The sequence below is a fragment of the Phyllostomus discolor genome, chromosome 6 (genome assembly GCF_004126475.2).
Source record: "Phyllostomus discolor isolate MPI-MPIP mPhyDis1 chromosome 6, mPhyDis1.pri.v3, whole genome shotgun sequence".
NCBI lineage: Eukaryota > Metazoa > Chordata > Mammalia > Chiroptera > Phyllostomidae > Phyllostomus > Phyllostomus discolor.
Window position 1 is genome coordinate 124,174,530 of NC_040908.2, and position 16,490 is coordinate 124,191,019.

The 16,490-nt window shown below is 41.8% G+C and overlaps 1 protein-coding gene across 2 annotated transcripts in view; it reads left to right on the forward strand.

Moving 5' to 3' along the window:
• The window catches only part of TRIM6 (tripartite motif containing 6), a 38,554-nt gene that overhangs the window by 13,387 nt on the left and 8,677 nt on the right, over positions 1–16,490 (forward strand). Inside the window, exons 6-9 of one of the 2 annotated variants that reach the window (XM_028515503.2) lie at positions 1,681–1,703; positions 3,082–3,182; positions 3,467–3,493; positions 3,689–4,926. In XM_028515503.2, coding sequence (XP_028371304.2) covers positions 1,681–1,703; positions 3,082–3,182; positions 3,467–3,493; positions 3,689–4,251 — 714 coding nt within the window. In that variant the 3' untranslated portion in view covers positions 4,252–4,926. Of the gene's footprint in view, positions 1–1,680; positions 1,704–3,081; positions 3,183–3,466; positions 3,494–3,688; positions 13,631–16,490 lie in introns of those variants that run through there. The other variant, XM_028515499.2, reaches the window with a different exon arrangement.

The following is a 16,490-nucleotide window of genomic DNA, read 5'->3' on the forward strand; positions in this document are numbered from 1 at the left end:
AATCAGAAGAGCTGGTTTTTATATAAAGTGAATAGTGTGACTGAAGTTGAGGCAGGAAGCACCTTGTGACGTTCGGGAACCTTTGGGATCTTCCCTATTTTCTGTTTGTCTTTTACTTTCCTCTTGCTCTCCCTTTGTTGGTATAATAATCATCTCTATACTTACTCTTGGTCCCTAATAACTGGAGTCAGTGGGTAGTTACTTTCCACCTGTTGGAGCTTTTCTTCATTAATTGCTTATGTTTTCACATCTCCATTTTATACTTTTTGCCCTTTTATTTCCATCTTTGATGTTGGGTTAACCTAAAGTTTTCCTCCCTTCCAGTTCCAGCCCCCCCCCCCCCCGCCCCAGCAGACTCCTCAAACTGTGAACATCGCTCCGTAAGTTCAAAGGGATCATCAGTTTATGTTGCTATTCCAGGCATCTGTCTAGACACTCACACCTATTAATATGACTACCCCGGGGACATTTAATTTGAGTGTTATGTCATAGTCAGTTTTTCTAGAGCTTGCCCATCATAGACACATTCTTCCTTCTCTTTTCCATGGCTCTGTGATATTGTTGCCCATTAAGATTTGGTAGCCAGATATAAGCCTGCAGCTTTCAAGTTTCAAAACATAAACTGGAAGAAATAACCCATAGAAGAAACAGCCATGCAGTGGCCCTTGATTGGATCATTTGAGTTCCTCTGTACAGCCATGCCTTAAAATCCTAGATATTTTGTGTAAGTTGACATATTTACCACTTCTACTCGACCACTTTCCATATTTGGTCCAGTTTGAATAGTGTTTCTGTTAAATGCAATAAAAATAACTTCAATAGTTATTCCTGTGTTACACAAATCAAACTGTCAGTCACTGAAGTGTACAAAGCAGAAGTTAGGGAGACCAGATGGGCTATGAGGTAATTCTATTCAAATGAGGCAGATAGTGGCAGTGATAACCTTGAAAAGCTGGTGGCTAAAACAAGTTAAGGTTGTGAAATGTACTAGTTTGGTCTAAGATGCGACATCAGGGTGAATATAAGGTGGTTTTTAGAGCAGTACTTAAATTTGGTGACGTGTGGATGCTGGTATCATTGAGGACGGTGGAAGATAATAGAGGAGGCCTCATTGGTTGCAAAAAAAGTAAGTTGTCCTTCAAAAATCTTGAGTTGGTGGTACCTGTGGATATGAGAAGTGGAGTTTGGAATCAGTACGTGTGTGCGGGCATGTGTGTGTTGAAATCAAGAAAAATAGAAAATACCAGCAAAGGGGACATAGCAGGTTACAGGAGGTGAGGTTTATGAAACAACCACATTTAAGACCCCTGCTTCATCAGCAATCAGAATGAAGTGTTCGAGGACAGAAATTATGACTTAATCATGGGACCAGGCGCTATATCTGGCAAATGCAGGTGATGTACATATATAACATTACACACAAACAGACACAGAGTTGTAAAAACAAAGGTACTAATGAATGATTCATACCATTTCCTCACATCCCTACATAGGATGTGAGGATTGCAGGGACAGTGTGCTCTTGAGTTCTTATCTCTACCTTGTGGCTTCCATATTGGGGCTATCAGTGTTCTCCTTGTAACACACCACGTTGGGGATGGGATAAGGAACCTGGATGAGGCTTTACTGGAGGACAGGGCCTATGGCACATTGACTTAACCCTGTCTCTTTCTTCCCTAGGATGTGAGTGATGTCACAGAAAGGTATGTGCGGGAGAATGCAAGGTGGTTCCTTTGGGGTGACAGATTCCTGCACCCACCCATAGAGTTACCTTGTGGCCAATGGAAAAGGGGAAAAAATCACAAGGCAGGGAAGATTTAGGACTGTGGTGTCTTAAGTTACTCATCATGAGAATTTGGGGGTATTCCAAGATAAAGGGAATGACGGCCTGGTTTCTATGGTAGGAGAATTTGGGTAGCGGGAGGTCACAAACTGAGGATAGTAGTGCCCATGAGAATAAAGGGTTGCAATATCACTGATTGTCCTAGTACCCTGTGATGGAACTCCTTTTCCACAGACATCTGTATCTGTTTCCAGTCCCGACTCTAGTAGTTTATGGCTACCTCAAAATGCACAGGGCTTTTCATTGCCCATGTATTTCATCAAAGGGAAGTTTCCTATCTGCATTGTTTCCCAGGGTCCACGATTTAGGCCTTGGGATATCTGCCTTGAATTTCCTTTTCTCTCTTGGCTTTGGAACAGTCAATGTCTTGCTACCTCGTTCTTCTTACACTTCCATTTTTCTCAATTCCAATGAAAACATACACCTGAAGTATTTGAGAAGAGTGGTTTTAGCCTGAAATCAAAACATATTCTCTTTATCCCATACTCTAGAATCTCATCCTTGAGGGTGACTTTGAAAGTTGTCCACATACCAGGCAGCTTAGAACTCCTCACAGACACGTGAAATATGCAGTCTCGTCTCTTCTGAAGTCGACACTCTCAGCCTGGAGATGAGGCTGTCTTCTTTCTCCAACTGGCGCAATCCTAAATCTAAGTGAATCCTAAGAGACAGTGAATTCTTAAGATGCTGTTCTATAGGCTTTTCTTTTTAAGCCTCTGAGAACATCTAAGGCTTAAAGTCAAAACATTTTCAGAAAGAAGCCCTTCACTTGATGCTCTCAAAGCCCCAGTAGCAGGTTTCCTGGTGTTCTGCCTGTCAAGACATATTTCTAGCCACTTGTGGTAGACCCTCTCAGTAGTCACTGACATTTTAAATATTTTGGTGGGCTTTTCTTTTTTTTTCTTTTTGAGCAAAGGATTTTGCAGCCATTATTTTATTGAATATTATATAGCCACTGAGATAAGCAGAGAGAAGGGAAAATTATTATGTCTTACATAAAAACAACAAAACAAAGAGAAGGAGGTTTTAAGAGGTCAAATCTTATCAAAGTTTAGACAGCAGCTAGTTTCTTGTTCATTTCTTCTGCCTCCAGTATCAGGGCTTTTGTGGAATGATGCTGATTTTCTTCAGGAAAGCATGTTGAAGTTTGCCAGGGGGCCTGGGAGATGAAGGGGAGCGGTGCTGCAGGAACCCATGTGGGTCAGCTGTGTAGGAGATTCATAGTGTCTGTTCTCTAGGAGTGAGTACTGGACTCTGAAGAAGCCAGAAAATCTCCCCACTAAGCTGAAGAGTATGTTTCGAGCTCCAGATCTGAAAAAGATGCTACGAGTGTTCAGAGGTGAGGAGATTGTGGACAGAGATTTTGAACGTGAGATTATCGTAGTAGTAAGAAGCAAGTGGGAGAGAGGATATAGTTGGTATTTGGGAATGGCGGCGAAGAGAGGGTCAGATAGGGTGGGACATACTGTGCAAAGAAGATGCAGTTCATGTTTGGGGGGAATAAAATGGCCAGCTCACATCCTCACAGAATTCTTTGCCATATCCCTCAGTCAGGTAGGGGGAAAGAGACGTCAGACCTGAGGCTGTTGATTCTATACATGATTGACTTTTTTGTCATTACAGAGCTGACAGATGTCCAAAGCTACTGGGGTAAGTAGAACCAAGGCCTCTTTGAGCTGCCATGTCCTGATGCTCCCCAGACATACCCCACACACATTCTCAGGTGTAAGCTGGTGACACTTCTGCCCATCCCCCACCACAGAGCTCCAATTCGTACCACCTGCTTCCATGTGATAAGACCCATGCACTCATCCTCATTGGCTGATGTTGTACCTTTTCCCACAGTGGACGTGACTCTAAATCCACAGACAGCTAATTTAAATCTTGTCCTGTCTAAAAACCGGAGACAACTGAGATTTGTGGGTGCCACGCTGTCTGCGTCTCACCTGGAAGAGCACTATGACTGTGGTGTCCTGGGCTCTCAACTCTTCTCCTCAGGAAAACATTACTGGGAGGTAGATGTGACCAAGAAGACTGACTGGATCCTGGGGGTGTGCAGCCATTCAGCAGGACCTCCAATCTCTTCCAGCCAGTTTTCGAGCAATTGGAATGTTTACTCCAGATACCAACCTCAAAATGGATACTGGGTGATTAGGTTACATCATAAACATGAATATAGAGCCTATGAGGACTCTTCCAGTTCCCTGCTACTCTCCATGACGGTGCCTCCTCGCCGAGTTGGGGTTTTCTTAGACTATGAGGCTGGCACTGTCTCCTTTTTTAATGTAACAAACCACGGCTTTCCCATCTACACCTTCACTAAATACTACTTTCCTACCACTCTTTGTCCATATTTTAATCCTTGCAACTGTGTAGTCCCAATGACCCTGCGCCGCCCAAGCTCTTGAATATTCTGCTGCCCCACCCACACCTGAGCAGTGCCTTTTAAGGCTCACCCACACCTCAAGTCTCCTTTCTGACCTGTGCTCTGCATTCTTTCTGCTTTTTCTTTGAACATCAATCAGTTCTAGAATGCACCCGCTGATGACAGTGAACAATTACAGATCTTGAGTGGGTGTAACTTTAAACCTTTTACTATTAATCATGGTATAGGATTTTAATAAGAGGTTTTTCTCTCTCTTTTTTTTTCTTGGTCATGTAGGGGATCAAACTTAGGAAGTTGTCTTAATTTGCTGTAAGTTTTTGTACTGAATGGAAGATTGATTTCAACAGCTATTGTCTCAACTATTGAGATAATTGTGTGTCATTTTTATTCTGTTACTGGAGTACATTGATTTGTTTCAATTTTTAAATATAATACAAATTTCTGAAATAAGCCACTATAACTTTTTTTGTGAAATACTGGATTTGTTTTTGCTAATACATGATTTAGGTTTTGTTTGTATCTGTTTATGAAAGAAATTGATCTGTAATTTTACATTCTTGTAATATTACAGGTTGTATAAAATGCAGTAAACAAGGTAGTAAATTGCTGTATTTTTGTGTAAGCATATATATGAGATTGAGTGTCAAAACTTATTAGAATGTTAATTTTGGTGGCTTTAAAATAAAAATAAAGAGATTCTAGCTTCAATTTTCATTACAGCCTTCATAGATCTTAAAAATGTAAGGGTAATGGCCCTGGCTGGCGTAGCTCAGTGGATTGAGCACGGGCTGCGAACCAAAGTGTCGCAGGTTCAATTCCCAGTCAGGGTACATGCCTGGGTTGCAGGCCATGACCCCCAGCAACTGCACATTGATGTTTCTCTCTATCTCCCTCCCTTCCCTCTCTAAAAATAAATAAATAAAATCTTTAAAAAAAATGTAAGGGTAGTAATTGAAAGCTTAAAATCTTCTAAATGCATGGAAGTGTAGAAAGGGGGAAATGGGAAAATGACTCATCTGATACAAATTATCTTAGGAAGAGAATGATTTCTTTAGCATCTCCACATCCCCTTTCCTTTAGGCTCAACATGAACAGCTAGTTAGTTAATGAGCAACTATGACTTCTGGAGAAAGGTGTTACATGCTTTTAGATCCCACTGTAAAAGAAATCCTGACGTAAATGTAAAGGGGCAAACAAATATCGGGGAGTTGACTAGAGCTGGCGTTCAATATGGTAACCAAGGGCCACCAGCAATTCAAACATGACTAGTCTGAATCGAGATGGGCTATAAGTGTAAAGTGCAAACTGGATTTTGAAGGCTTGGTTCAAAAAATAATATGAGATCTTATTAATTTTTATATTGTAGATTACAGTCGTGATCTTTTGGATATGTTGGATTCACTAAAATATGTATTACCTTGTTTCACTTTACCTGTTTGATGTAGATACTAGAAAATTTTAAATTACATACGTGGCTCACATTATATTTCTGCTGGACAGCTTATCCTGTAATGCAATTTCTCCCCCTAAGGGGGCTCTAGTATGAAGCAGATATGTTTGTCTTTACATGGACCCTCTACTTCTCTGAGGCATTTTGTAGAGGAAGGTAATAGCAAAGAGAAGAGGATCTGAACATACCTAGAAATCGACTTTTTGGAAGATCATAGGAAGGGATCATGGCCTGAGAACAGATTCTGCATAGTCTGGTCCCTGTCCTTAGCCCTCAGTGTGTTGGGCACTGGAGTTTCATTATGGTTTGAGGAAATACTAGTTCATCCTCTGGGCTCAGCTCTAGTGTCTGTGGTGAGGTGAAGTGCAGGTCCCAGTAAAAACCCAGTTCCAGTTTGCTCTAGGGTAGGGTTTCATTTGAGAGAGCAAATTTGTGGAAGACCAGAGGCCAAATGCACACTCCTCATTCTGATTTGGACTTCCTCATTCTGATTTGGACTTCAGTTGGAAGAAATATGAAAGGATGCAGAGCAGACAAACCAGTACCTGTAAAGCTGTTGGATCTGGGGATTAAGAGATGTTGGAAAAAGAATCCATAAGTAATTGGATCCTTCCCACTTATTTTGCCTTATAGTAAGTTCTAGACTAAAAGAGTTAGCCCAGCTGTCCTCTTCCTATGAAGGTTTCTAGGAAATTGACCTTAGATAATAGAGAAATCAAAGGGCCTGCTGGGATGCTGTAGGTGAGTTGTAGGGAGAACTGTTAGGATGTGTGGGATGAGTCTGCAGTCCTGGCTTTCCCCTGGGGGCATCTGGGCAGAGGCTTACTGACCTTGACATTTAGCCTAACACAGTAGGCTAAAATGCTATGCAAAAAAATCCAAAAACATAACGATGGATCAAATACTAGAGAAATTTATTTCTTGTTCATGTGAAAATATGATTGGAACTAGGGGGTAAGTGGCACTATTCCACATGGGATTCGTGGGCCCAACTTTCTTCCATCTGTGGCTCTGCCATCTGTGGCACGGTCCCCTGGGACAGTATTGCCTCAGCATCAAGACAGCAGAAGGGTAAAGACAACTGGGGAGGCCAGGTGTTTCTTAAATCCTTAGTTCACATGGAATTCATAATTTCTGCTCACTTTCTGTTGCTGAGAAGAGCTATGTGGCCCTACCTAACTATAAGAAAGACTAAAAATGTTTAGCCACATGTAATCATGTACAGTCAAATTTCAAGGGAAAGAACATGCAGATTTTGGTAAAGACCTAGTGGCCTGGAGCCTTAAACTCTTCCTCACAGAAGACCCAGGATATTTGAATTTTTTCTGTGCTGTTCATTCCATCCCATAGCCTAAAGTTCATAAGGAAAACAGAAGGGTACTGCAGTTCCCAGGGTCTTGGGCAAGTGGCATAGTTATCCTAACATTTCTCAAGAAGCTTGATCCTTCTAGCGCTGTCATTTCCATTTGATTCTAATTTAAAGGGCAATTTCTGGAGTGAGGACCTCTTTTTTTTTAAGATTTTATTTATTCATCTCTAGAGAGGGAAGGGAGGGAGAGAGAGAAACATCAATGTGCAGTTGCTGGGGGTCATGGCCTGCAACCCAAGCATGTACCCTGACTGGGAATCGAACCTGGGACACTTTGGTTCACAGCCCGCACTTAATCCACTGAGCTATGCCAGCCAGGGCTGAGTGAGGACCTTTTTCAACACCTTTATTGTGATGTCATTGACATATAGCACATATTTCAAGTATAAAATTTAATAAGTTTTGACTTGTGAAACATCATCACCGTCAAGCAAATCAAGATATCTACCCTCTTCAAAAGTTTCCTCTGACTCCTTTGTAATCTCTTCTGCCCTTGCTTACCTCACCCCCCTCCCCTAGCAACCACTATTCTGCTTTTTTTCATGATAGTTTGCATTTTCTAGAGTGTCATATAAATAAATCATTTGGTATTAATTGTCTGGTATCTTTCCTTCTCCAGAATTTTGCTTATATCAAGATCCCATTCCATTTTTATTGCCAAGTAGTATTTCATTGTATCAATGGATCATTGTATCAATACAATCACTGAATGTAACAACTTACCCATTTACCCATTGATGCAAATTTGGGTGGTTTCAAGCTTTGACGACTACAAATATAACTGTATGTTACAGTTATATGTTATGAACATTTCTTGTAAAAGTCTTCCAGTAAACATGGTTTCATCTCTTGGCTGATTACCTAGCAGTAAAAGAGCTGGGCTACATGATAGGTATATGGGTAAGGTTTTTGAAGCTGCCAAACTATTTTCTGGAGTGCTAGTGCCATTTTACCTCTGAGTTCAGTTGCTCTACATCCTTGCCATGACTTGGCTCAGTCTGTCTTTAATTTTAAACATTTAAGTAGATGTGCGGTGAGGTGATTCACTGTGGACTTAGTCTGCATTTCTTGAATGCCTTGGGATAGTGAGCGTCTGTGTGTGCACATGACTTCTGCATATCTTTGGTGAATGAGTAGTCTTCAAATTTTTGCTCATTTTTTAAAAATTGGGTTACTTATTTTCTTGTTATTGAGTTTTGAATATTTTTATACATTCTGTTTTAAAAATATGTTTATTGATTTGAGAGAGACAGAGAAAGAAATATCAGTGTGAGAGAAAAATGTTAATTGGTTGCCTCCCATACACACCCCATCCAGTACAATTCCCTCATTATGAAACTGATTTGCTAATATCTCCTCACAGAATATGACTTGCCTTTTCATTCTCTTAATAGCCTTTCAAAGAGCAAAAGTTTTTAATTTTGGTGATGTCCCACTTAGCAAGTTTATCTTCTATGAATTGTAGTTTTGATATTTAAGAACTCTTTCCTAACCAAGGGTCACAAAGAATTATTACCAAGTTTTCTTCTAGAAGTTCTATAATTTTAGGCTTTACATTAGTAACATAAAGATATACAAACCACAATTTTAAATGATTTAATGGTTAAAAAAAACAAAAGTGGGAACAGAAAGTATCTTGAAATGAATGAAAACAAAAACATCAAAACTGAGATAAAGTTAACCTAGCAGAAAGAAATATATAGTTCTAGTGCTATATTAGAAAAGACCTCAAATCAATAACCTCACCTTACACCACATAAAAAAAAAAAATAGGAGATAAGCAAGTGAAATACAAAGTAAGCAGAGAAAGAAAATAATAAAAAGCAGATAGCAAAATAGGGAACAAAAATATTTGAGGAAATCAAACAAAAATCAAATTCTTTAAGAGGATCAATTAAATTAATAAAACTCTAGCCAGATGAATTCAATCAAAAACCCAAACAAAAGTATCTGCATACTTAAAAGGCATCTTCTCTTTAACAGAGCCTCCTGGCCCCAGAGATGGTGCCCTGTGCTGACAAAACTATGAAACCTATAGATTGAATCCAGTTTTTAAAAACCAGAGAAGGTATCTGAATTCAAACAAAAAATCCAGAGAGCACCAAGTACCAGGAATCAGTGCTAGGGCTTTCCCTTCTCATCTCTGAAAGCATGTGTGGCAATCGTGCCATGTTGTATTTCTGGGGCCTTTGGACTCGCTGAGTAATATTTACTGATGTGGTGTCCACAGTAGAAAGTTTGGGTGGGCTCAGGAGAATCTCTGCGTAAGGAGCTTCAATCTGCAGGATTTTCTGTGGGCAACGAGCAGGCACGAGTATCCAGAACCATTGCCTGATGGTAACCAGAAGTTTCTCAGCCCTGGGAACCTGAGATCCTCATTAGGATAAAAGTAGAATCTGCACTCATTTGTATGAGATTCTAGTGACCTTCCATTTGCCTGAGGATGATCAGTGCTGGGCAATCTCTTGACCCTGACTTCAACTTCACACCTGTTTTTCCTTTTTCTTTTTTAAAATCTCAGCACCCTCAACACTTCCTCCTCCACAGTGCCTCTCTCAAGCTGCAGGCACCTTCCCAATACAAATGACTTTCATCTACTCTCCCTAGGGTCAGAAGAAAGGAGTTGTTTTTCTCTTCAGAGTAGCTTGGCCAGCTGAGATGAGATAAAGACTGAAACTTTGGAAGGAACAGAATCAGTCAGGGGGAGCGGGTAGGGGAGGGTCTGTGGAAAAGCTAGGGCTTTGGGGGGAAGTTCTTGCACTCTGTGTAATCCAGACAGCCCTATAGGAAGAACTCTATGTTTATAATAAAGCTCTATGGTTCCAGCTTTCCCCTCTTTTCGTTTTCCCTTCTATAGATGCCCCTCCATCATGGCACACAAGCCATGTGTGCACATGGCTGGTCATGTCTACATGCACTGAGTTGCAATTCTTTTTTTCTGAATAAACCCTTTTTGGTGATGAAACACCTAGTCAATATTGTTTTTCAGTTGACACACCCTACAGGTACAGTCCTGACATGGCCACCAGCCCTCAGTGTTCGCAGTGTTATGGATGAAATATGAGATAAATTCACATGGACTACCGAGTCCTGTGGAGGAAAAGGGACGGCACAGCTACCCTCTCAAGGGGAGAGTGCCTCGGAGCGGCCTGGCAACTCTCTCAAGAGGAGAGCGTCCCTATCCTTGCCTTGACAGGTTTTTATTAGGTTTCAATTTGCACAGGAATACAGGTAAAGTTCATTAATCATTGTCAGGCAATGAGGATCAAACAACAGATAGCATACGAAGAACTATGAGGACCTATCCTGAGTCAGGGTCTGTTAGCTAAAGGGCTACAAAACTTTGGGAAACAAACTCAGTTCCCGCTCGGACCCTTATCATTTAATTGAGAGCATTCTTAGCAAAGCAGGTTTCACAGGATTTTACATATTCTTTCTTAGGCCTGATCACCCTGAGAAACCCGCCCTTTCCAGCCCAGGGCTACACCACCCTCTGTCATTGTTTCAGGCTTAAGTCAGGTAGGGGAAGTAAGGCAGCCAAGAGATTAGGAGACTTCTCACAGACCGAATGAGGACTCAGGCTATGTCAAAGCCGAGAGGCGAGGGTCCATCACGCCCTTTTGCTATAGCCCCCCAAGTCCTTCCCTGGGGCCTCCATGTGATCGTGCCTGTCTTAGGTCATTCCCCCCTTTGGGAATCTTACCCATCATTGGCTAACTGATCAAGCATTGGGGGCCAATTATGGAAAAAGGAGTAGAAGCAGCGCTCCTGCCAGGGAGATAAGCTTTGTCTCCTTAGTGGCTTATGGTCTGAAGGTTGCTCACTCAGCCTTAGCCATGGGGTGGGTTACAGCTCCTAAAACCAGGCAGGGCAGTTCCCAATACAGTCCTATATCCTAAATGTTTTACATTTTCTTAAGAATATTGGAAACATAACAACAAATCTCATATTACCTTCAACTCATGGGAAGGGTGAAGGACACTTCATAGTTGGTAAGTAAATGTTAATTATTTTCATGCCAAACATGCTATTATGTCAAGCAGTTATCTTTAACGAACTCATATAATTTTAGAATATTTATATATTTTTTTAATATTTTATTTATTTCTAGAGAGGGAAGGGACGGAGAGAGAGAGAAACATCAATGTGCGGTTGCTGGGGGCCATGGCCTGCAACCTAGGCATGTGCCCTGACTGGGAATCAAACCTGCGATGCTTTGGTTCACAGCCCACGCTCAATCCACTGAGCTACACCAGCCAGGGCAGAATATTTATATTTAATTGGGATATAAGTGTTTTTTTATTGTTGAATGTGTTCTGGGAAAGCTAAAGTAAACGGTTGATGCTTTACTGGTGGGATGTGTGACTCTCAGGTGTTCTCATAGGTCAGGCCTCAGATTTTCCTCTTCATTTAGTAAATGCACCACTTGGCACCTCTGTGCAAAACATGCAAACGGTCCCCTCCACCTACTGACAGCTGGAGCTGCATCCAGGAAGCTTGAACTCTGAAAGTCTACACTGTGTTGTGCTAGCCGCCCTATCAGCATCCCCTTCCCTTCTGAGTCATTCAGTCTCAAACTACCATTGGCTGCAGGTGTGGGCAACTGCAGCCCTGTGTGGTCTCTTATAAACCTGGGCCAAGGATGTCAGTTTTGAGAGAGCATCCCAGCTCCTTTCTGTCTCCAGATTGCTGTTTACCTCATACAGGGAGACCTGATTTTTGAAAGAATATAATAGCGTATAAAATATACTAAAATAAATTTCGGTGGAAGGAGTGTGATCCTTTTTACACAAATAAAAAAGGCAAAGGGTAGCACAAACTAACAAAGCTAAATGGAAAGTAGTTCATTACAAATAATTAAAATATTAAAATATATTGCACAATTCTATGCTTATAAGCTTTAGAATGTCCGTAAAGCAGTTTTGTGAAAAATTTTAAAAATGTAATATTTGACAAACAACCAGAAAACTTTATAATGAAATAAAAATTAAAAGATATACAAAATTATCTATGAAAGATAATGGAAATGAATTCCATTGGGCCTTATGTGTGTGTACTGATACTTGTGGAGACCCAGAGCTTCTGAGGTATTTCTGCAGGGAGTGGTTCAAAGAGAAGAAAGCCCTGCTAAGCCCAGCTCTGGGACAGCGTGGGGATAAAGGGAATACTGGGAGTGAAACCAGAAGGATCTGGGAAAGTAACCGTGCAGAAAATTCATTTCTTTAATATCACCTTTTCTCCTTCCTTTTGATTCAAATTGGCATCATCCAGCACCCTGGCTCACCCACGTCACTCTTCCAGGTATGTCCACTCCCTTAATCAGTAAGCCCTCAGGACAATGAGATTCTGATCAGCATTAAATAATCTTAGGAACAAAGCCTCAGTTCTATTGACTACAGTTTCAGTCAAAACAGACCTCAGTTGGGTTTCAGCTCCAGATCCAGAGAAGTGGAACCACCCCTCCGATGACACCCTTATGAAGCCAGACAGAGTGACTCCTTGGATGACATTAAGACCGGATACTGTGATCAACAACTCCCTCCCTTTCCCCTAACCAGTCAGTAGAGCCCACAACCCCAACGCCCTTAGTTGCCAGGATTAATGATTTGCTCCTATATAACCCACCTCCTATAAGCCATCAGGGAGCCAGCTATCAGAGTAATAGCTCACCTGTGACTCTGGGTTTGGTGTCATTTCCTTAAAAATAAACCTTTACTCTTTTTGCTGCAAACTCCTGTTTGTGATAGATTGATTAATTGGGTTTTTATACCTACAAAGAGACAAACCCCTTTACTTAATAAAAAAAGCTACCACTTTACTCCTCCTGCTCTGGTATCTATGTAGTGGTTATCATCATCCTCCAGATAATTTCAGTTCTCCCTCTGCCTGCATAAACAAGACTCCATGATGGGACCCTTGTACACCTCTTGTGGCATCTTTTCTGTTTACCTGGAGCTCCAAGTACAATCCCATGGAACCATTTGCAGATTGCTGAACACACCAAACTTGCTTATCATTCCATCCAGGCCATTTCTGCCTCCCAAAGGTATAGCTCCGCTGCCGGGAATGCACCAGAGGAACTCTTGATACCCTTATATGAGTTTCCAAAAGTGACCAGTTTTTTTTCTACTTTGAACTTATGTGTTGGTAGATGATTGGACTGGATAATTCTTTGTTGTGCGAACTGGCCTGTACATTACAGAATGGTTAGCGGTATTCTTAGCCTCTACCCACTAGATGGCAGCAGCCTTCCGCGTAGTTATGACAACCAAACCTGTCCGGCACTGACAAACGCCCCTGGGGCAAATATTTCCTCCCCACCCCCACCCTTTTAGAACCATTGAGTTAAAGTATTACTCTCTGTAGCAGCCCTAAAGGACTGCCGCCCATTTGGCCCAGAAGCTCCTTCCCCCTTCTTTTTCCTGCCAGCTGGGCGAATTTCACTTTCACTTCTCAGCCAGCTCCTGAGGAGGAACTACTTCTTGCTGACTGAGTCCCCGTTTGGAAAATGAATCTTAACCAGGCCTGTCTTTTCCTCACCTCGTAAACCAGGAGCCAAGACATCTCCACTGGTACCTAAAGGTGGGTGGGGGGTTTATGGAGGGCAGAGGGTGAGAAACTTCCAGAGAAGAGTACTTGGTGAAGTTAGCTGAGTTTAGTTTGTGGCCCAGATGTGCTCTGAAGGGAAGAAAGCAAGCTTGCAGGCGTCCTGCTGTGAGTGCAGACAGATGGCAGCACTGGAGAGGGGTAGCCTTGAGAGAAAGGAGTGTTCAAGAGGCAGAGGGCCTTCTTTGTTTCCTGCAGGGGCCCTTATGTTTCCAGGCTGAGTTCATACCCTTCCTCTCTAGTTTTGATTGTCTGTCTTGCTGAAAGGAACTGGAATCTCTGTTTCTGTATCCGTCTTGACCTCTCTCTCTGTTAAGAAGGTAAATAGAAAGTCTTTTCTGCCTGACTCCATTCTCTTTGTGAAAGAGGTCCCTGTTTTACAAATGTGTGAAAGCCCAAGCTCAGATAGAGTGGAGACTTAAGGGCATGGCCAGGGATAATACTGAACCTGATTCTTTAACTGCCCTCCTAGCAACCACCAAGGAGCTGTCTGTGGCCTTCCTGACATAACCTCAGCTTCTGGCAGCCCTAAAGACAGCAGGCTGAGTGATTTATCTTCTGCCTGCTTGCTTCTTATGCTGTCTTTATCCTCTGACCTCCTGAGCTTCAGTCTCAGGAATCTACTTGTACTTTGCTGTATAGACCTGCTTGCTTCTACTTCAGTAGCCCATTGACACTGGTGTCCTCACCTGCCTTAGAGGTCTTAGACACACCTTTACATTGGTTGCTACCTCTACTGCTTAGCATTTTTCTTTGGTCTGAGCTAATTAATAGGGGTTGATTATTGCTCAGAAGGAGCCCCAAGATTTCACAGTCTTGCTAAGAAGTTTGCTCTGACACTAATTATGTCCCTTCCTAAGCTCATTTGTGAGCAACTTGCACACCATTGATATGTTACATATTTTCCAACACATGCCCATTCTGTCCTATAATCCCACTTTTCAGAAATCAGTGTTACTACCTTCCTGGGAGTCCATGCCTACAACGGAGAGGGTACATATCTGCCCAGATATTGATTGTCTCCCCTGGGTCAAAAACAAGGCCCAACGCATAACATGAACAGATATATTAATTTATTTTAAAAATTTAATTCATATGAACTAAAGCAGGCCATTGCTATGAAAAAGTGCAATGACTACCCATTCAACATACAAGTCAAATATGTATAGGAGCTCACATTCCAGTTAAGGAGAGATCATAACAAACAATAATTGATACAGTATACAAGAAGGTGACTAAGATTATGAGGTAATGTTTTTAAAATGTTAAATGAGGGTGAGGGATCTGCAGTGATCTACAAAAACCCTTGCTAGAGCAGTTGGGTAGAGGGTCATTAATGTGAGGCGGATTTACCCTTGGCCTCTAAGGGGTGGCTGAAGTATGGACTCTGAGCCTGGAAGAACAGACAGGGAGAGGTGCAGTGTTTCTGAGGTCCCCAGGTCTCTGGATGCCAAAAACAGGTTCTATTTCACCCATTGGCAGTTGCTGACCCAGGAAACCAAGGAAAGTATCCAGGATGTCTAAAAACTTCGAAGGACATCCTTCCTGCACTTTACTTCCAGAAGACACTTTCATTTTATTATAAAACCTGCAGAGAAGCATACCGTTTGCATTATCATGAATCCAGACGGTAGGAGAAGACTCAATTGTTGGACACAGTTTTCTAAAACGTAGGGAAGCCAGCTGACCTGACAGTTCTATCAGGCAGATACTGCTTGTGTTCTTTTCTCTATCTCCCTGACTGCTGCTTTGCTCTTGGGTCACTCTTGGACATTGGTGGCGTTTCTGTTCATGTGTGGGGCTCTGCCTTCTTTGTTTCCTTCTCTTTCTGTGGTCATTATGGTGGCAGCTGCCTTGACACCAACTCATAGCCCCACTCTAATCTGAGGTCCTCTACCCCACGGGAGAAAGCATGTTCTATTCCTCTCTCCTTTATAGGTTCTTGATATTTCTCAGCATTGTTTGAATACTGAATACAGAGAAAGACAATGAAACTGCATGATCATGGTTGGCTTAGAGCTTCAGTTTTAAGCAGGGGTAGAAATTACCATTTTGTGTAGACCCCTGGTTTAGCTAGTCATTCGAGCCTGATCTAATCAATTGTCACTGAAGCCAGGGTTTTAGACAAATTTTAATAGCTGTGCTATTGGATTGCCTACTAACCCACATTCATGGGACTCTTATTCCTCATTAGGATCACTTTATGGATCATTGGAGAAGTAGGTAGACTTCTAGGCCTAAATGTAACTCCACACAGCACTCATTACCCCCATCTTTTCTTTTTAGAGCAAGGGGAATATTTATATTTTGTTACATGCCTCAGATTTTTTACTGTCAAATCTTTTCAACTATATTAATAACCTAAGGCTGCTGTAACAAACTTCCATGAATTAGATGACCTAAAAGAGCAGTAATTTATTCTTTCACATTTGAAGAGACCAGAAGTCCAAAGTCAAAGCAGTGGTAGAGTTGGTTTCTCCAGGAGGCTCTCAGGGGGAATCTGTTCCATGTCTCTTCGTTTCTGGTGGTTTCCAGCCACCTTGGGCATTCCTTGCCTTGTTGCTGTATTACTCCAATCTCTGCTACCATTGTCACATGGCCTTCTTCCCTAAATGTCTGTGTACCTTTTCCTCTTCTTATAATGACTCTGGTTATTGGATCTGGTTATCTACCTAACGTCTTCCAGTATTACCTCATCTTAACTTGATTACATCTGCAAAGACCTTATTGCAAAATAAGGCTATATTCACACAGGTAAACATATTTGTGTGAGGAACACAACTTCAATCCATTGGAAGAATTATCAAGGTAGTTATAGCCACTGAGATCTTCTCCC